Source organism: Centruroides vittatus, unplaced genomic scaffold, assembly GCF_030686945.1.
Source record: "Centruroides vittatus isolate TY-2023 unplaced genomic scaffold, ASM3068694v2 contig_900, whole genome shotgun sequence".
NCBI lineage: Eukaryota > Metazoa > Arthropoda > Arachnida > Scorpiones > Buthidae > Centruroides > Centruroides vittatus.
This window is the reverse complement of record NW_027122591.1, coordinates 2,228,181-2,251,340: the sequence shown is the minus strand read 5'-3', so window position 1 is coordinate 2,251,340 and position 23,160 is coordinate 2,228,181. Positions and strand designations below refer to the sequence as shown.

Below are 23,160 nucleotides of genomic sequence, written 5' to 3'. Positions count from 1 at the left end.
ATTCCATTTCGGTTTCTGTTTCGGCTGCAAAATCCGGTTCCGGTTGGAGCTTACCTGTTTTTGAAAAATGTAAAGATTCCACAGATACGATATCGGTTGTATCGAAACGTCCACTGTCCTACCTATACCACTGTTAATGTAGTCGCTAGCGTTGTAAACTAAGAGATATTTTTTAAAAATTGTGTATTCATGTGTATAAGAGAGTTGTTCAAATTCAAATCTTTTTCTTGTACTCATTTAATTTTTTCTTAGTTTATTTATGTACAAAAATTAGCAAGGCTTCCTGATTATGCTACTGGCAAGGAGGAAAAGAAAGGTTTATGCTCTCGACGCTAAATAAGAAAGAGAGTGGTGAATTCACTTAAGAAAGTTAAATATTACCCTAATATTAATATGAAAAGGTTTGAAACCGTATTTTATTTATTATCAGCACTACGCAATTAAGACATACATAATTATACTTAAAGTACGAGGGCAGTTTTTTCAAGCTCCGATGGTCCACAAAACAAAGACAAGCGTAAATAACAAAATTAATTTATTACCAAAAGTTAGGTACTTTTCGACATAATCACTGTGAAGATTGAAGCATTTGTCATATCTGTGGAGAGCTTTGCAATCTCCTTTTCATAAAATGTTGCCGCCAGTGAATTCAGATGGCCTTAACAACGTTGTTTTGAAGATCGTCATTAGTCTCAAACCTCTGCCCGGCTAGCCACGTCTTCAGTTCAAGAAAGAGGTGGAAGTCTTCACACATTAAAAAGTTTTAAGCTGGGTGGAAGTCTGAAAGATAAAAGTCTTCACCACGTTTAAACGCCCAGCGTATAGCCCCGAGTGACTTCCACCTCTTTCCTGAATAGGAAAAGTGACTAGGATAGCAGAGCAGAATAATGACGATCTTCAAAAAAACGTTAGGGCCCATCTCGAGTCATTGGCGGCAACATTTTATGAAAAGGGGATGGAAAAGCTCGTCCACAGATATGACAAATTCTTCAATCTTCACGGTGATTATGTCGAAAAGTAACCATGTTTGTACTTAACTTTTGGTAATAAATTCATTTTATGTACACTTGTCTTTGTTTTATGGACCATCGGAGCTTGAAAAGAAAAAAAAACAGCATACGTGTATGCATACACTAACTCATAAATAGCCTAAACATATCGATCATGTATTGATATGTTTAGGCTATTATATGCTTATATGCTTCTGGACAACGAAATGTTTCTAGTTTATAAATAAATACTGCATATATATTTTTTCGAACATTCGAATAGTATTGTTTAACACATCGAAAAAAATAAAACTGGAAATTGTACAGTACGTTATTGATAGGCGTAATCTTCAGCCTATCGTTCTGAGGGTAAAAAAATCTTCCATGATCAGGGTGAAAAAAATCCCTACTAATTGTTCATGGGTAATCTGTTACAGATATCTCTCCATTTCTCAATATTCGTCCATCCCCAATGTGAACCTGGCCGAAATCACAATTGGTATAATTTAAACAAGTTCTCTTGGTATCGTAGGACCAATAATATAACGCAGTATTAAAGTTGTATATCAATACTACGTCAGAAAAAGTATTTTATTTATTTATTTATTTCTAAGAATCATATTGCAGAATTTAATAGATGAATGGCTTAATGGGTAAGACAACGCAACATCTTAGCGATCTGTCTCTGGTAAACGAGTACCTATTTAGGCGTTACAACGAGTACGTGTTTAGGCGGAAAGAAAACCCAGAAAGGGGTTTCTTCCCGCCTGTAAAACTCCATATAGACCATTGATGAGACGCGAACCCACGCCAGGTTTTATCCACTCCGCTACTGGTGGACTGTAGAATTAATAACTTGGAAAAAAAACCCAGCAACGAGTTGCTTAACTTTCCCGGCAACTGCATTTGTTATGATATTTTATTATTAAAAGGTTTTTGTATTTTTAATTATAATAGCAAAGCTTTTATAATTACTGTGGTCATTATATCAGGGTATGGATGAGTCTAAAATTTAAAGTGCTAATAACGAGTAAAATTGTCATTAAGTCCGACCCTAGTCGAGATACAACACATGACTCCCTTTATCGCTCCATCACGTCGACTTTTAACCACCAAAATTTAACCAGAAATTTTCGACAAAAAGCACAGGATTAATTAAGCTTCAAACAAGGTAAATAAAATCGTGCCCCCCACATACTAACATCTACACATACAGAAAAAACCCGATTTCCCCCCCCATTTCTCGACGTTTCAAGGTCCTCTGAGTCCAGAGTAAATGTAGAAATCTTGAGGATCATTTTTTGATCGATCGCCATACTTTCCTTTTATTATATATAACGTAGCCGGGAAAGTAAAACAGATTATTTACAATTTTATCTACTTAATTGAGAAAATTCGAATAATTATGATACAATAATCCTGTTTACTTTAATTGTTAAATGACTAATCAGTTTAATTAAATGCTAAAAATAATGAGATTTCATATTAAAGTAAGTATACTGTTGCAATAACAAGTAAAATAATTATTTTTCTCTCAAGAATATTACCTAGAACATTTTCGATTTGAATGGCAATTATTCCAGTTACGAATACTTCCATAAAGAATTATTTTCACTATTTCACATCAATACTCACTCTTACTAGAGATTTATTACCTCCCTTTCTTTTTCATTATTCTTTTCCGACGCTGCAATTTATTATAACAATTTTCTTTTTCCTATCCAAGTCTTGTAACTTAGAATAAGTAGTTAAAATAAATAATCGAATTGCTTCGAAAATAATATAGAATACGAACGGATAGTCGGAAATAATTTATATTATGAAATGTTTCCCTGGAGAAGAAAAAAGTCTAAGTACTTTGTATCAATATCATCAGACATCATTTATTTAACTTTAATGAATGATTTGAGTAGCATCGTTTGAAAATGAGAATAATGTATTATAATAAATAAATTAACAATATAATAGGAATGAAAAACAATAAATAATAAACGTAATTATTGTGGCAAGCGCTTGATATCCCTGATACTACTACTTCGAAAACTTATTAGTTACTACTGTAATGTTTCTTAAGGTTATGTGATTTCGTATCACCTGAATGGAAATAACGATGCAATTGGGAAAAAGTTTTAGATTTATTGTATTTTTTTATACTTCGAGAAAATTTAGAAAACTACTCTATTCATCAACGCATTCGAATATCGACGCCATAAGCGTTTGTAAACTCTTCAAATATCCTTGAAGGCTATCAGGCATCACTTGAAATATGTCATGAATTAAATTTCAAAGTTATCAAACAAAATTAATAAAATTAATTTCTTTTTGTTTTTGTTTTTTTTTCTCTTTTGCTCTCTGGAAACTAAGAGGGCCTTTTTTCCTTACCCAACGTGGGTTCGTCCAAGCCAACAATGGAGTCTCTCACCATGATTGAATGACGAGGAAACCGACTTATCCAGCATGAAAGTGTGGCGATCGGGCAAAAAATAATCCCATCCCCAAGATTTTTATATTTTTGAACTCGGATACTTTGAAACGTCGAAAAGTGCTAACAAATTTGGGGTTTTGTTTGCATATATAGATGTTAGTGTGTGGGGTACCATTTTGCTCACCCATTTTGAAGTCTTGTTTTATTTTATTTATTTATTATTATTATTTTTTTTTTTTGGTCGAAAATTTCTGAAATTTTGCAGGGAGCAAATTTTTCAAAATTTTTTCTGAAATTGTGCATTATGGAGATTGATGCTATTAAATTTTGGTGATTAAAGGTCAAGGGGGTATGGAGGGGGACATTTGTCGTATCTCAAGAGGGATCGGACTTAATGAAGGTTTTACTTGTTATTAGCATTTGAAATTTTTTTTTTTTTTTTTATAAAACTCTTAACTACCCTCAAAATTAAGCTTTTTGATATTTTATAATAAATATTACTATTTGTTATAAAATATAAAAAGTATTTTAAAATAAAACCTTATAACAGATGACGACTTACGCAATTTTAAAATTTGGCCGTAAAAGTTACGCACCTCGTTATTGAATTTTTAAGTAATATTTTATACTTTCTGTAGTACCTTCTATACTGAAAACAATAGAACACTTTGCAGAAAACTCTTTTCTATCTCTCGATCAACATGCAACCATTACCTTTTAGCAAATGTCTTCCGTATGATTTATGAGGTTTTTCACGATTTTTTTTTTCTTTTTGCAAGGTATAAACTGTATATTTTTTTGCTAAATAAACGTAGATCTAGTTTGTATAAATGTAAAGGAAGATCTGACAATGATAAGACCCAGACAGAGAAGAGGCTTTCGAGTTGAATGACCTCTCTTCTATTGAAGGGCCCATCTAAATTAAATTTTTCATGTAAAACACATGATTAAAAAAAGTTTATTTGTGGCAAGCCTGTTTATTTTATGTTTTAATTATATTAAAATTATTTTTGAAATTATATTTTTAATTTGAATAAAATCTCTATTTTCCGAATTTGTTTTAATTTAACCATTCTGGTATACAATGAATGAAATTATATACAGTAATATCTATCATTCATTTGTTTATAAGCCTGTAATATTTACTTAGTTTTTTCACGTTAATATCCGATTTAATAACATTAATTTTGTAATAAAAATGTAAAATATAAAAGATTCATAAAACATAATAGAAGATATACAACATTGAAGCCTATTTTATTTAACTTTTAGGCCTACTTCCTTCAGGAGAAGGTCTGTGGCATTTGGATAAAAGTGCGTAAGTCTGTTTTTACTTAATTTTTAGATTTATACATTTAGGAAAATCAAAGTTTTTTGCTGTTAAATTGAGTAAAAGTATGAGAGTACTTAAAGCATTTTCCACTACACAAATTCTGATTTACAGAGATCATTTGAATGTTTAAAAAAAAGCTATTATTTTTATTATTTAACATTAAATCAAGTTTTCGAGCAAAACATTGCATTACTAAATAAGATTTTAATGTAAGTATTCCGTTACTATCGCTTTACAATAAGCTCTTTCACTGTCTTGGCAACTGGTTGAATTAATTTATAACTGCTGAGAAATAAAGTGTCATTGGAATATTTCTTGACGAGAGATATAAAATGTTACTAAGTAACGCCATTAGTTTTTGAAGCTTTGCCAACGAAGAAAAAACAATTAAGACCAACTATTTTGGCAAACGTTTCATCCTACAAAATGTAAAAGAATTTTTATGTCGTTGATAAGTGTCATCTGTAAATGATCTACTGTTACTTTTGAAATATGTCTAGGAATATTTCAAATATATTAAATTTTTAAATGTGTAAATTAGTCATTTTTCTCAGTTTTCTCATAGGGTACGACGAAAAAATCATCAATTATTTTATATATAAATAAGCTGTAGATTACAAATGAACTAAACACCACGCAAGAAACAAACCATGAAAAATTCAAAGATTAATTATAGTTGACATCATTTTGTACTACGATATTTTTTTAAAGAAGTTTTTATTTTATTTTATAATGAATCTGCTTATTTTTATTTTCCGTTACTTTTAATAATAATTTTTTTCAATTGTTGTATTAATAAATAATGACATTTCCAAAACTGATATTAATTTTTCAAGTAGAAATAGGAATTTAAAATTACTGTACAGTATACGCAATTTCATAATAATCGTTCATTAAAGCACGAGTTAAAATTTATAAATGATAAAATTTTAATGTTTTTTTTTTTTAAAATTACTTTGTTTTAAAAATCAAAATAAAAAAACAAAGTAATTTCCTGCGTATAACCCGCACTATAAACATAATGCCCCAAAAAATGTTCGAACTGCTTTTAAACTGACTTTAAAATACATGTTATAATCGGGTTATCTGTGTTTGCAATTTTGGTATTTGAAATACATTAAAAAGTTCTCTTTTGTGTGTGTGTTTCACCTCTGTTGGATATTCTTACATTATATAAAAATAAAGATACTGTAATTAAAATATAAAAACTAAGATTTAATTGTATATTTTTTATTGGATTCGGTTAATGTTACCTTAGGTAGTCAAGATGGCGGCTCGTCTCTAATTCCAGCAAGGAAACAGTGGGACGTACGGTCTAACCTAACCTAACCTATTTTAATAAATTACCATAATTATTAGCAACCAAATTATTAGAATAGATTAGGTTAGGTTAGAACGTGCGTCCCACTGTTTCCTTGCTGGAATTAGAGACGAGCCGCCATCTTGGCTACCTAAGGTAACATTAACCCTTCTGTTTGTTTAATTTCATTTTTATTTGTAATTTCATATTTTTGGACATGAATTTTTAAAATGATACAGTCTAATTAGATTTTCGATTTTGTATGATGATTAATTAAGATTTTTTAATTTTATTAAAGAATCTTAATTAATCATCATACAGTCTAATAATAATAATTTTATTCTTTCTGCCCTAAGGCAGTAAGAGGAACTTTTTAATCATACCCATCGTGGGTTCAACTAGGCCACAATGGGACGGCCAATTGGTAAGGGATGGAGCCCAAAATATCCGATCCACGAAAAACTCCTTGGATTTTTCGACCAGCCAGATTCGATCATAGATTCCCCAGAGCGATTATTGGCAACTTAATCGTCTCGGTTATTTGGCTGTAGTATTTAGTACGATACATTTGAACAATGTAGTCTTCCATTACATACAATTTTGTAAAATATGAAAAAATTTAAAACTCATATTTTCTCAACGATTAATTTTAAATTTTATTTTATTATAACAATAATACATTCAAACTTCGGGTTCAAACTTAACTTCGTTCCTAAAAGTTGTTCGAAAACCGATTTGTTCTCAAACCGAAACAAATTTTCCCATAAGAAACAATGTAAAATGGATTAATTGGTTCCTGACCCCCAAAACAAAGCCTTTTTCACCTTTTTAGCTGTATGTGACCATAGGGCCGGTATCTCTTTGATACCACGTCAGGATGACACCACTGTATCCTTAGATTGATACAGAAAATCAATTGCGCGAGCGGTTACGTATGGGTTAGACCCGGAATGAAGCGAGTGGAGAGGATGACGGAAAGAACGCACCCAGAGATTTATATATAAAAATATACCCGTTTATTTTCTCCATAGGACTAATTAGATACAAGCGATTACTTTACAGAGAAACACGTGATAAGGTACATGGCTCACGATCCGCGAACATAAATTCTACGCGGATTAGAGAGAGAGAGCTTACAAATATTCGCGTGTAGGATAAATACCTTAAGATATGTAGTCGGATGTCGATGTAATAATCGATGATATCCTTATAGACCGTTGTAGGCGTTCGGACTAAGAATAGATGATCTTGTAGTAGATCGTCGGTAATGACTCTGTCCACTAACAGGTAATAGTTGTTCAGATAGGAAGTGTAACGATGACAGTTCGGCTTGAATATAGATGATGAGGGAGGATCGGCGGCGACAGGTAACTATCCTTTTGAGCGCACAAACACACGGTCAGTAACAACTTCTTCGTCTTACTCATCGTACTCCCTTTTTATATGGGGAGGGAGTTTGCAGGCCCTTCTTTGATTTCGTCAGAAGAGATGATCTTCTTGGACCAATAAAATTATTGGTGACGTAGTCGTGTCACCGAAATTTGACTCATCTTAACAAGGAACTCAACTCGTGGGAATCGAGTTTAAACTGTTCTTATCAACAGAATTTATCAGTTGATTTCCCGTTTAACTAACCCTTTTTGGTCTATTTCGTTCCGTTTTTGTATAAAATATAGTTAAAAGATTATAAAGGTACATATAAATGATAAAGTTCACAATATCCCGATCGTCACACTGTATTTTATGTATAAAAATGCCTACAAATGTAATATATAATATATATATTAATTAATTTGATTTAAATTCAATTGCGATACGTTCCGAAAAACAGAAGTACAGTAGTATCCTACCCCATGCTTATCGAAATCTAATTTGAATAACAACGTCATCGATGGTTCGTGTCGTGACGATTAATGACGCCAGGTGATCTTGGCGCCACCAACTTCTGAATCGGTAGTCCCGTTGTTGATTGGTCGGGCCGTCAACTTTCTTTAACACAGGAAGTATATGGAATTGACAGTTTGTCTCTCTCTGATCTGTGGCCGGCTCTTGCCGAGTAGCTTGTTCGGCAACCGAGTTATCGTACGGCAACCGGGACAAATATGGCGTTCAAAATTTTATTGTTAAACCGAATTGTTCGAAGAACGAGGCGTTCGAAACCCGACGTTTAACTGTAAATAAACTTAGTTATTTGAAAATTTTAAAGTATTTACAAAGATTATACATTGTTTCAAATCTCTGATTCGATATTGCTATACAGAGTCTGATATCATAATAGAACCGACTCCAGCTGTCGCGGGTAGTCTAAGATCTTATTTAATTTCTGATTTGATTTTCTATAAACCGCGACTTTTCCAAAATTCTAGTAACAAAATGTATATGTACTGTACTATAATTAAAAATTGAAATAATCTATACTATGTAATTTTTATTTAATAATTTTTGCATATTTTTTTAAAAATTCTTATGCTAAAAAATATAAAACCCATTATTTTTTTTTCATTTACTTTGTTGATGAATGATTTTTCTCCTTGTTATTCAATCATTACAATTATTTTTTCAAGGTTTTGTTATATTTCCAGGAATCACTATTTTCCCAGAATGAATTTCAAATTTTATAGTCCTGATTTTTGTGAATATCTCTAAAAATCCATATTTTTACACGAGTAGTTCGACTATTTTTGGCTTATCGGTAACAAGTTTTTCCTTTTTTATATCGTTCAAGCATAAAATTAACTGTGCAAGACACTTAAAAAGGTAAAATTTTTCAAACTAGGAAAGTCTCACCATCATAATCCAAAATAATGAATATAATTACAGTATTATCGATAATAGACGGCCGGATGGCCGAGCGGTCAAGGTGGCAGCCTACCGCTCTGGGGGGTCGAATAATCCCCAGGAATTTTTCGGGGGGTAGTCCGTTCGGATATGTCGGGCCCCGTCCTTCACCACCCGGTCGCCCCATTGTGGGCCTGGCCGAACCCATAATGGGCCTTCTAAAAGAGGCCCTCTTAGTGCCCACAGGGCGGAAAGAGTTAAAAAAAAAGTATTATCGATAATTGAAAAAAATTAACTTAATAACAGCAACGAACATTCTTAAAATTTGGCAAATTATGTTTAAATAAATCATCAAGACAGGTTAATTTATACCAAACATTATTAGCTACATTGAAAACGGACTTTTTACATAAGAAGTTTGTTTTTTACCAGTACGATGTTTTATCTCTATTTTTTTGTGTTTGAAAGCTTTATGACAAGTTCTTCAACTAATGGATACCGATTAAATCTATTTCCTAAGGAAGAAGAAAGGTAAGTGATTTTGATCATACAGCAATTACTGTTGATTGTTGTTAAAACATATTTAGTTAAATTACAATTTATCATAACGTTGTTAAAATTTAGTTTATAAAGATATAAGGAAGTATTCGTGAACATTTTCGTACATATAATTAGACCAAACACATTTCTACAGTTAATTTAGTTTTTTTTTAAGTAAATTATTTACTTATGTTATAGACATGCAACATGTTGTAAATAAATTTAATTATAAATTTCAAAAGCTAATGTTTAATATTAAAAAATAAAATACAAATAAAAGCATTAAAAGTTTATAATACTAATTCAATTATTCAAGAATTTAATAGAAAATGTAATAATAATCACAAATTATAGATAAAAATATTGAGAAGAATTGTGTGTAAAATAATTGGAAATATTTCAATTAGGTAGTTTTATTTATCTGTAAATGAAATTAATATCCTAAATAATATCCTTAGAAATATATAAAATAACATATTTATTGATATGATTTTATATATAAACTATAATTATTTAATTATTTTTATTGAATGTTTTTTGACAGATGCGAACTTTGGATAAAGCTTGGAAAAATCCTAATAATTCCGCATTCCAGAATTTTAATTAATTGTAATTTCATTAATTGTATTAAACGAATGTACTGTACATAAGTTTAATTCTTAAATGAAATAATAATTTTAACTTTGCTATTCAGATATGCCTCTATTTTTGTTTAGGAAAGCGATATAATTGCTTTTCTAATGTTAAAAACGTTATTACATAGCCTGCAAACATAAAACAAACATATCCTCATTAGGATGCTATCGATTTAAAAAGTACATGTTAATAACGGTCAGTATAACCTGGTAATGAACGAATGTCTACATCGTTACTGGGGCGCTGATATTATTGAGCGATCAAATTAACAATGGAGTTTTATCGCTTACTATATACACGCTTTGATTTAGGTGTTCCTAACGTAAAGGAATCCGGAAAACTCCACCTGGACAGGCCATTGGCGAGGCGCAAACCCACAACCAACTGTGTTCAGTGGTTTTATCCATTCGGCCACTGGTAAGTTCGAGTCAGATGCCATGACGTTCTGAGTGTCGAGTGGAGAAGTTTGACATCTCATAACGTATAAAATCTTTACTTTATCAAAATTACAAATTTTTCTAAATAAATGATCTTTCTTTAATAAATGATACAGTCGAAAAGGGACTCCATCTTTTTCAGCTGAATCATTTCATCTTTTTGTAAAAAGTCTGCTTTTATTCAAACATTTCATGTTAGTGAGTACTGTACAGTGGGTGAGTGAAGTCAATATAGCTTTATTTATATATAAAAATGCTTAAGAATTCTTCAATTACAATTTTGCATGTTATGATTTACCCTCGATTAGACTAATTATGTTAGACATAGCATTCCTTCTAATATCCAAAGATATAAACATTGATATCTCAGCTACGTTCAGAAATTTCCATTGTTTATCATGAATGGCATATACACAGGCCGTAGCTCCGTAACCAAATCGAATAACATAATCAGTCAAATTGTATTTGACTTCGCATCGCCATATTCTACCACAGAGATATACAGCATGATATCCCTACTACTGTCAGAGATTTCCCTCACAGTTCTGATATTACTTATATACAAACAAAGCAATTGTATCGGCTATCACTACGTAAATTTTGAAGAGTTCCACGACAAATTAATACTGATTTAAAACCTCTCCTCACATACTAGATAATAAAGTGCATCTACCTTAGTGATTAATTTTTTACCTTTAAAACAATCTTTTTATTACCCGTTGTTTTTAATGAATTCTATCTAATAAACTATTTCACAAAAAGTACGATTAATAAGAATTTAAATTCTTTGTAGAAAACAAATATGCCATTACTCCGGGTAAGGTTTAAATCAAATATTACCTATGCGTAAGACAATTTTCTAAAACATTGCAATTCATAAGATAGAATTTTATACAATATGTATATTTACAACGTTACATTACAACTACAGTATTAACTTCATAAACATTCATTCATGATTTCACGAATGAACGTTGTCAGAAATTCATTCTGTTGCCTCGATGTTCTATCCTATTTTTAGTTCGGTTAAACTTAGTTACACGTAATTTTTCTCAGGGGATGGCATTTAAAGTGCTAAAAATGACTTACTTTTTGTATATTTGAATCGCTAGTAAGAATGATAACCCGAATTATGGATAAATTTTATGCATATCGCTGTCTTAAATGAATCTAAGGAGATCCACATACACTTTTACAAGGAATATAGTTTACATTTGGCGTTTTGTCAGTAGAGGTCACCTTATTTGTCACATGCTGATATGTTCCATCAGAGACATTCCCTACTCTTGACATTTCGTCAATGATAATAAAGTGCAACTAATTAAAAACGTAAATAATAAAATTTTAAAATTAAATTTATGTATCCTTCAACCATTATTTAGTTAAACCAAAATTGGTCTTCTGACAAACGAGTTTATCTTTATCCACAACACTCTTCACATAATATTGTAAGTGTAGCTTTTAAAAACGTCAAATTGAGTCATTTTTATACGATGTATATTCGCATGTTTAATGTTTTGGTATAATTTTTAAGAAAATAACAAACACCGTTTGACAATAATTATTTTAAAATTTCGAAAAATTTCTGTCGGGCGTTCTTAGTCTGTGGAAAATTTTATCTTTAAAACTTGGATAAAATGTTCACACATTAAGCCACAAAGCCACGTCGAGGCGACACCCATTTTGTGGTAGTTTTTTAGTTTCCAGAAACTGGCCCTGATTGCTTGACAGAGTAACAATCAGAGAATAAAACTAGATATTCGTTGCTATTTGATTTATTCAGTAAACTGGAATCATTCGCAAAACAAAATAGAATGTAAAAAATCAATGCTTGACATTGCAACCGATTATTCACATTATAATTCTCAGTACAAATTTTTCATCTAAAATTAAATATAGCAACGAACATAAGATTACTTTGAAAACGTAAATAATTCATAACAACATATTTTTATATTAAAAAATATATAATTATAAAATAGATTCTACATAAGTATAATATATAAATATATATCCATTTAATTATAAATTAAATATAATTTCTAATCATGATAACTAGGCCGATGTAGGACACATCAAGTTGCTGATTTATTTAGAAAGTATATGTGGAAGCAAAATAGGAAGAATTATGAAAATCAAAATTGCAAACAGGATGTAAGAAAATAGATTCAAATAGTATGTTGCATGTAGTTGTTTTCTTAATGTTTGACGTTACTTATGAAGAGCTTTTCGATGTAAATAAATGAACTACTAATTGTTTGTGTTACCGGTCAAGATGGAATGGCATCAAAAATTACAAATAATATTGCGGAATTCATAATAAAATGTTGTCTTCTTTAATAAATTTATCTTTTAAGACTGGTACTTATACATAATCCTACAGATAACATAAGATATATTATACTTTAAAGTGTAATATAACATATCCTATACAAAAAGAGCAACTTATATGCCAGTATTTTGGTTTCTTCTGTTTTTGAAAAATTATTAATAAAAAATTACTCGTTATATAGATTAATATAACATTTTAGAGAGTAGACAATATGGTTTCAGACAAGGAAGATAAACTCAACGTGCTATCAATGTATTCTAATAAAAGTTGATACCTGCATTGGAAAAGTCATACTTTGTTGTTGAGGCCTTTGTTATCGGCGTTTGATTACTATATTTGAATATTTTAAGTGAAAAATTATAGAAAATCGGTATACTGTATGCGGTGTTATGTACAATTTCCATCATATATAACCGGAAAAAAACTACAGCTAGTTAAAATTGGAGACTGTTTGTCAAAGACTGTTTTCATTTAATAAATATTTCAATGGCTTAATTGATTTTATGGACAACGTTCTATGTTACATTAGTTATGGAGATTATTGAAATTCAGTATACTAGTGAATAATATGAATTTCAAATTAGAATATTTATAAAAATATATCAGCAACTGTTCCAAAAATCGATTACACTTTACATAAAAATAATTATTAAAAACTACCGAACCGATAAAAATGAAATGATTTTTATATTAAAACAGCCGAAAACTGTTAAATCTTGGCATTATATTGGATAAAGTATTACACTGGATGAAATTATTAAAGTGGTTAGCATCAACAATTATATTCAAATAAAATAAAAATAACGAAAGGCGTATGCCTACATTTTCATGTCTAGTTTTTAATGACTTTAAAAATGTCAACTAATTATAAAATTAGCAGATATTTAGACTACGGTTACAGCGTTGAAAATTGTCTATGGGTCAATTGATACTTTAATTGATGACTCCAGGGCAGAACGATCGAAATATACTCTAATAAAAATCTAATCTAATTTTTTTTTTTAAAAATATACAAAAATCAATAAAATAAAAACATTTTTTTAAATTTTTATTTTTATTTGTGCTTTCTCCAGAGAGATTTATTTAATTTTTTACATTTGAAACGGACAAGTAACCTCAAATGAATGGCCGACTCGGCCGTGAAACCGTTAAGTTTTCCTGTACTGTACATGAAAAAGGACAGAAAAAAAAGACGCCTATATATTATCTACTTCGCTAAATTTATTTAAATTTTGTAAATTTTAAAAAATTTAATGGTCCCGGCAATTTTTATCAGATTGGATAAAAACTTTTTTTTTATTGTGTGACTTTCATCCACATTTTCAGTTTTAACAAGGTTTAAAGCATTTACTATAACGGGAAAAATCCATTCGTATGTAGACTTTGAGCTTGGCAAGTGTCAAACTTTAAAATTGCCAGTTTATAGTAAAAGTGGACTTTGATCGTTTTTTCCTGGAGCCCTTCAATTGTTTTTGAATAGACGAAAAAATAATATCAAGAAGAATTATTTTTATAATTCAAATAATGTCAGAGATATTTTTGCTTATAACTTTTTGATATAATTTTTTCGTTTTACTTGTAGGTGTTGGTTTTGTTTATGTTGATTTTTCTGTGTTTTGTGTCTGTGTTCTTTAAAACATTAAAAGAAAAATCACTGATCTAATATACTCTTTTATAAATAGTTGTATACATGAAAACACATTTAAATTTAAAAAGTGTTTATTATTAGATTATATATATATATATTTGTGTTTAGTTTTTATCTAGAGCTATAAAACGTATTTATAATTAACTTAAAAAATGAAACAAATACCATTTCTTTCAACCCATTTGCTGTAATTATTACGATTTTATCTATTCTGGAACTGCATGATTAGAGATGTAAACACTTTCATTATTCATTTATCGAGTTTATTCTTTGTTTCTTTCCTGTTCTCTTCAAACTTTCCAGTTTATACGTGTATCTCTCAGTCTGAAGTCATGATACATCAGTAGAAATATCTTTCATTCTTGTAACTTCGGCGGTCAATTATTACCCTTATTTGGCACAAAACAAAACTGTTGTAAACAAATATCTTTCAAAGCAATAGAAATTAAACTATAGAAAGACAATAAGAAGTAAACTATCGCGAAACAACCGAATATGAAATCAATGGTTGGTAGTAAATAGCAATTAGAAAAAAAATAATAAATTTCTAAATATTATTTTCAGTTATCCACAACTGTTCGTCTAATTTAGGTTACAATCGTGTATTTCGCAACTAAACTCGTTTCAGGTCGTTCCACCTTTCGAAAACTCATACACACGCTCGGACTCGGAGGCATTTGGCTCGAGAGATCGAAAGTTGCATGCTTAGTTTAGTGTCCGCATGATTTGGCCACGTTGAATTACCGTCTTAAGACTCCCGTGGCATTTTGTAGAGACAGCGAGGCCATTCGCCATTCCACCACGTCCTGACAGTAACACCTTCACCTAAAAATAAGGCTTATACCTGAGTATTATAAAAGGGAAAGTTTAATCTTGTGGATTTATATTCTAATTTTCGCTTTACAAACTTTTAATTTCTCCTTAAATGAATATTAAATGTATCGTATAAACTTGATATACTGAATGTATTGTTTACCTAGTAATTGCAACTGTAAGCGGAATATTTGTGTGATTATAAGTAAAATTATTTAGGTATACATATTAAATAAAACAGTGAATTTTAATTATATTAACAGCTAATCAAAGATTGTAACTGGTTTAGGTGAAAGTAATTCTTGCAGTAATAAAATTTCTTATCCGAAAAAATGGTTTTTATTCTATTCAGATTAAAGAACATCAGAAAAGACTTTTAAACTGGGTTCAAGAAAAATCCTCTAAATTTATTTTCATATCTTGGGTTATTTTTCTCATTTCCTAGTTTTTACAATTATCTCCACCTATTTAATCAAGCTCTCAAGTGCTTGAATATCTCAGTATTTACCTGTAAAATCTATTGTCTTTCTGCATATGAATATACTGTATACAGGTAGGCCTAAATGATATAATATATGCTTCTATCATTTTTAATATTATTAACTAATTTGTTTTATTTTTTATTAACTTTTTTTCCTTTCTGAATGTATAATAACAGTGAACACTATATAAAAATGATTTTAAACATTTGCTAATCAAAATTATTTGTATTTCACGCGTTTTGCTTCGTATGAAAGAAATTAATAATACTTTTACGTAGAGATTAATTCTTATAACTGAACATTTGGTAGAGTTTTTAATGAAAATATCTATGAAAAAGTGTAATTAAATAATCAGACATCTAACACAAAAAGTAATGTTTCTCAGTAGCGCGTTATAGCTTCATGGGACCCAGGAAAATTTGAATTAGGGGCCCCGTGTATAGTGAATGGTTGCTGGGGTCTCCAGTCAATTGCCCTTTTAGCCCATAGGATAACGCGCCACTGATATTTCTACCATAATAAAATATTATTTTTAAATGAAGCGACTGTTAAGGCATATTCTGAACTTGATACTTTCAATGAATTTCAAACTATTACATTATTTGAAATTCAAACATTTCTCCATATTTAATACAGGAAAATTTTGGAAAATCATTAATTTAAAAAAACTAAATTCGTTTTAAAAGTTAAGATATTTAGCAAAAATAACAAGTGGAATATTCAATGATAATTGAATAATTAAATAACTGCAATTAATTTGTTACAATGATGAAGTTCTAAATTTCAACTAAGAACCGCACTAGAAAAGATCAAACCTCTTCAAAATGATAAATGTATTCAATATACAAAAATCTGAGTAATTAATTAAGATATACTTTCATCTACGAAGACATAGACAATTAAAGAAGCGTATGGATAAGACTGAATTATAAATGTCTACCAGCCTTAAAAATCTAGTTAGTGTTTGTATAGTACTTGATTCAAATTATCTATTAACGTTCGAATTTCAAGAGAGGTTGCACGTCAGAAGATCAGAGAAATCAAAACTCAAAAGAATGGAAATACAGTACTTCTATCAGTGGCGTGCCGTGACATTTGATGACAGGGAAGCTGTGTTTCTGTAAGAAGCCGACTTCCAGGGGCAATCAGTTAATTGCGCCTTTTTTTTTTTTTTTTTTTTTTTAACTCTTTCCGCCCTGTGGGCACTAAGAGGGCCTCTTTTAGTAGGCCCATTATGGGTTCGGCCAGGCCCACAATGGCGCGACCGGGTGGTGAGGGACGGGGCCCGACATATCCGAACGGACCACTCCCCCAAAAAATCCTGGGGATTATTCGACCCGTTTGGATTCGATCCCGGGTCCCCCAGAGCGGTAGACTGCCACCTTTACCGCTCGGCCATCCGGCCGTCGTTAATTGCGCGTCAGTGATGGTCTAGGGCAGTGGTTCTTAACCTTTTTATACTCGCCGCCCACCAAATATTTCATAATTTTTTTGTGACCCCCATTTTTTAATAATAATTTATATTTGATAATTTGATAATTTACCTATAATAAATTGATTTTTTTATTATTGCTTTATTTTTTATATAATAAATGTAAATCATAATTTTATTATTTCATTATCTATTTAAATAACATTCAAACTTCACAATTAAACATGAAAACTCATTAATTTTAACAGAAAATAAAATAAGAAACATGTCGATAAATCGATCCAATGTCGATGCTAAAACTAAACTAAAATTAAAACGCCCACTTGTGGTAAGGATTTTGCATAACTTTTGCAAAAATATTTAAATTTTCAAAGCCTACTATTTTTCCTAATTATTTTTAAAATTCCAAGCATTAATAGTTTCTTAAAATTGCTTTGGAATAAAAGAAGTAAATACTGCGGTGTAAGTAGCATATTTACATTTATTTTCTTCTGTACTAACAAAGTTGTATGTAGGAAGAAATACAAAATAAATAAATAAAAACTAAATAGGAAAACTTTATCTTTCTTATTTCACTTTTCAATACGATATTCGGATTATACATCAATTTTCTTTTTATTATATTCTGAAGGAAATTTTGCATAATTTGGCGGCTCCCGGCAAACTTCTTATGGACCCCCAGGGGCCGCGGCCCCCTGTTAAGAATCACTGGTCTAGGGTCCATTCGTATTCATTTGTTCGATAAGCCAGTAAAAACTGGCTTCTCTAAATGTATTTTTAATATCACAATTACATTCCGAATCGCTACCCACGATATAAGGGCTAAAATTAAAAATAAATTATAAAAACTTACTCGGTGAAATAAAATGTGCGGTGGATATACATACCTGGTACAATGTATTGTTCGATTGTATTAATATACTTTTAAAGAAAATTATAATTAAAATATAGCTTTGTAAAGAAACGTACATAAAAATAACATAAAATATTCTTTACTTTTTAAATCTTAAAACAATCCACTTAGTCAAATATCTTGATACGAGTAGCTAATGGATGGAACTAGTGACGGTCCAGGTAGGTGTGTAGTGAGTGTGTGCGTGCCAAATCCCGAGGGTGCCGATACCGGTCAATGTCAAATGCCTCTTTTGTCGCATCACTAGTATATCTCAAAGGACGCCACAGGGCTGTTGTAAATTTTAAACGTTTCTCACCGTAGCTGTAAAAATCTAACTATGTTAAACTTAATAGTCATTCGTTTTCTAACTAATTCGTTTTAATACCAGGTGTACACGGAAATCAGTTTCCCACTGTACTGAGCGAGTGATTGGTTCTGTTAAGCTTTTGTTGAAGTAAAATTCTGGCTCTTTCAACAGGATTTTATTTATGTCCCCATTCCCTAATCTCTTAATTATTTAGTCACTTCTTAAGTAGAAATAAGTCGAAACCAGTTACTTTGTACCTGAATATCTGTAGTCTTGGGAAAACAGTGGAAAGACAAATTTTTATGACAACGGATATATAAATCGTAAATTTAAGGAAAATAAATTCTAGAGCTTTTTTTTGTACCATTGTATGTACTGTACGTCTCATTCATTAAATTTGGTTGTAAATGATGCTGCCAAAGTAACAGTTAATTTTTAACACTGTACTAGAATTGTACACGTTTTTTCTGCATCCCCTTACAGATGGGACATACTAAATCGTAATATCACCGGTTTTCAACCTGTATTCAACTTTTACGCTTCTGATTACTTTTTAATGACAGTATAGAAGCGTGTCCTGTTTGCACCAGAAGGGTCCTAGTTCGAATTCCGTGTGGTAGATACCTGCTCCGATTAATTAAACAAGCCTTAAATATCGAAATCGGTAATTTTTGAATTTATTATATTTAATTTTATGCAATTACATACTACTTTTACTGCTTTCAATAGAGTAAACACATAAGCAGTCGCGTAAAATTAATATACAAAGAAATTATGTATAAACGGAATTTGGCAACAGTCTTTGTATTTTCAACCCAGAAGGTTTCAAACTTTCTTTACTTAAAAAGTATAAAGGGAACAAAATAAGGTATCCTTTTATCTTCTTCAATAACATTTCTGCTAATTTTATATCGGTAACAGCAAGGCTTGGTCGATTTGTGTATTCCATTAGCTCCTTGTAAGTAGTAGTTTCGTTCGTGGGAACACAATGAAACACTTTTTCGTATAGAGCAGTGTTTGTGACAGCAGTCTTTAACCATACCTGTTTGTAGAAAAAATGTGATATAGGATCATTCAATAACGGGTCATTTTCTGGTAATCCGAGGTGTTCGGAGAATATTCTTTTTCTTAAACTAATGTTAAATCTTCCAGCTTTGTACTCGGCACCATTCATTGTTGAAGAAACTGTTTCATAATCATTGAAGACAACGGCAATTTCACTGTCTCTTCTACCAAGTAGGCTTCTGTCGTTAATGTTGGCCGAGCCAATGATTGCTGTGTTATCGTCGGCAATTAGCAGTTTGCTATGGACATATACCATTTCGGAAACATATTTTCCATTCATGAAACCGTAATTCCGAAGCGAAAAGAAATTGATGTACTCCGTTGGATCTGGTACCAATTCACATAACCTCTGAAGCAAAGACGTAGGACCCTTGCAGATAGATGAATATAAATTATCGGTTACGGAGCGTAAGATAATTGATTTCTCTGATCTTATGTCTCCTTCAAAGGCTGGCATCAATGGTATCATGACGTATATCCGAAAAGTTTGATTCTCAGACAGAGCTTGAAGTATCCTGTTGTATATTGCTTCCCAGATTCCATTGTAAATATAATTATCGCCGGGTGGATGAGTGATAAAAAATTGGTTTTCTATGTAAATATAATACTTCGCATTCGTTATGCAATATATGTAAGCATTTTGAATGGATTCTTCGCAGGTATTAATACCCGCCGACCATAAACTTGCACTACGACAGACTTGAGAATTCACTGAATATAGTTTAGGGCATTGAGGAAAGGGCTTAATTGTGGTTAAATCTACGTACGCTTTTGGTAGAAGCCACGGATATGCGTCGTTATTTCTTAATTTATCGTATTTAATGTTATTCCAACGTTGTATGAAGTGTCTAGCGATATCTCTGGCAGCACTTCCTGTTACAAGACAAGATACATCGTGCCATGGCATTCGAGGTATTATGTTTCTGTCTATCTGATCTTCAAATGGTTTATGTACTCTGTGCAAATCTTGATAGACAAAATTAGTGTAGTGTTTTCCTAACCAAAACTTCTTTGATTTTAAGTCTTGTAAGGGACATTTCTTATTAATTGGTTTCTTATGAAATGGTAATTCGAATCGTTTAACTCTCTGAGATTTAATATCCGTTTCTCCAATTTCCCATTTTGATGATTCTTTGCTTGCTATTTGATATTTCTTCCTGCAATCTGAAATTTCTGGAATTTTAGAATTTGATATTTCTTCTGGAAGAAAGGATTCTGCTACAGCTTTGGCCAGAGCCTTGTGACTGTCGCTATTTAAATATTTAGAAGACGCATCTTTCTTGTGTGAGACTGTATCAGTTCCAAAATCTGTTAATTTATGTTCTCTATTATCCCACCTACCATAACAAATATCCAAGCCTCCCGCAAAAGCATACAACTGATCAATGATGATGATCTTTTCGTGATGAGCCCATAGCCAAATATTCAAATCGCTGAGAGTTGGATGACGAAGAACCTTGATATTGCTGTGCAACTGCATCAAAACTGTTTCACTGTAGGCGCTACCAATACTTAAAGTACCTTCCACTTCTTTATACAAGAGAACAAATATTTTAATCCCCTGTTCAGCCTTCCTTTTCAACACATTATCAAGTCTCCACCATTCTGATTCATCAGAGGGACGTTTAAGATGGAATTCTGGAGAGACCCACCAACCAGCTATGAATATGTCTTCTGTAGCAGATTCTAGTGCATTGGCTACACAATCAAAGTAACTGGCACCATCCACAAACCAACAACTTTGGGTACAATATCGGATTGGTGCAAATGACTTGAACTTGTTTTTTTTTATGAAATCTTTTGCAGATCCATCCTTAATCTCTTGAAGGAAACCAATCCATTCTTTACACGTCCTCCTGTTTTCTAAATCTATCGCTAACCTCATGGACAAATTCTTAATGACAATATGAGAATGAAATCCCGTTCTAAAGAATCCGTAATGCACTTTGAACCTTGTATCGATTAGCATAACGTACGCTATTTTACCATTAAATGGATTTATCAAAGAAATAAAGTTCTCTCTGGCTATTATCCAGAACGTCCTCCATCTTGTGCAATGGCCCGCGATGTATCTTTCTAGTTGTAAGAAGGTGTTTTCTGAATAACCAATGCAATTAACACGGGATAAACATTCTTTACCTTGATGTCCTAACACATGTATGAAAGATAAAGGCGTAATTTGAAGAAACTCCATGGTATTTCTATGGTTTCTTAAGTTGGGATCATTCAAGATGGCTCTCATATATTGTTGAAGCTTTGCCCTTCTGGTTACAGGGTTTTCGTATCGAATTATCGAACTCTTCCTGGCTTGGAAACTAGGCATATTTGATGCACAATTACCCAAACTATATTTCTGTAAAGAATTGTACAACTTTTCGATTTCGTTGAAACTTCTTTTTACGATCCACTGGAAGTTACCGTGACGAACTCGTATTGAGAAAATGTCTCTATGCAAGAGATGAGTCTCAATTTCACGTTCCACGGTTAGAAATTTGATCTTGAGAGGATAATTCGGAAGAAGTAAATCCAGGTGAATGCCTGATAAGTTAAATGGCTGTTGATAAATTCGAATGTAAGAAAAATATGGCACTGTACTCGATTCTAATTCTTCATCAGAGCTAAGAAAAGAATCAAATTCTTTTTCCTTCGAATTTTTCAAATTATTTAAGTTATTTTCCCATTTCATTCCAAACATTCTGTTGAATATCTGAATCATTGATAGAAAATTTTATCAGATTGGAATTAAAATATAAGTGAAATCTTATCGAGAAAATTAAAATAAAACTCGAAATATTATTTATATTCAGAACTTTCCAATACTCTTAGTTAATACAAAGTTGCTCACTAATGACCGAATGGATAAAACCACTAAACACTGGTGACCAACAGACTAGCCAAGTGGAGTTTTCAGGATTTTCTTCTCGTGTCTAACACATAAATAGAGGCCAGTTCCCATAGAAAACCCTCTCTAGAGATACGCTTCGGAGATCGCAGGGCCAATCAGAAGAGGGACAGGAGGGGCAGCTGCCCCGGGCTTCGCAATATTAGAGGTCTCAACTTGGCAATTCAATATGTTAGACAAAAATATAGGCGAGGAAAAATATAGGAGAAGGCAAAGCGATGTCACGGCTCGTAGAACGGCCTTAATTTTACTGTTAAATTCTTCAAAAAAAATATTTGAGTAAAACTTTTCCAATTTTTAATACAGAAAACACTTTTTGCCTCAACTGTCCGTAGCTAAAGCAGGTAGAGAATTTATAAGCAAACTAAAAGACCCCTAGCTGGACAATAAAGCCTTTTCGGTGTCTGGCGCCAATAATACAATAACAGAATATATAGACCTTTCTGAAATCCCTCTGAAATCCTCTGAATGTAAAAAAATTGCAACCGAAAATGAAATCACTCCAGAATTTGAAATAAATTGTCGATTAAAAGACCAAAAGTCTGCTGAAGAATATTTTCATTTAAACGTTTTTAACAAAATTATCAATTCAATAATAGATGGACATACGCTTCAATTTCAAGCCATTTCTTCCATTTGCAATTTTTTTTAAAGTTTTATGGAAATGTAATGAAATGGATCAAGAGAATATAGTTTAGAAGGCAAAATTATTGCTAGAGAAATACAAAAATGAAATAAATGACGAAATTGTAGAAGAACTAATACTGCTGAAGCGTGTTTACAAATACAATTTTAAACTAAGCGCGAAACCGGCAGAATTACTTAAGGAAATTATCGAAATAGGAT

General features: G+C 31.5%; 2 protein-coding genes across 2 annotated transcripts in view; both read right to left on the bottom strand.

Moving 5' to 3' along the window:
* Positions 1-23,160, bottom strand: part of LOC136984026 (coiled-coil domain-containing protein 130 homolog) — a 274,187-nt gene that overhangs the window by 137,053 nt on the left and 113,974 nt on the right. The window lies entirely within an intron of this gene.
* The window catches only part of LOC136984080 (phospholipase D1-like), a 59,531-nt gene that overhangs the window by 14,142 nt on the left and 22,229 nt on the right, over positions 1-23,160 (bottom strand). The window contains exons 4-5 of the mRNA XM_067281005.1: positions 19,179-22,119; positions 55-158 (exon numbers count right to left, since the gene is read on the bottom strand). Coding sequence (XP_067137106.1) covers positions 55-158; positions 19,179-22,119 — 3,045 coding nt within the window. The remainder of the gene's footprint in view (positions 1-54; positions 159-19,178; positions 22,120-23,160) is intronic.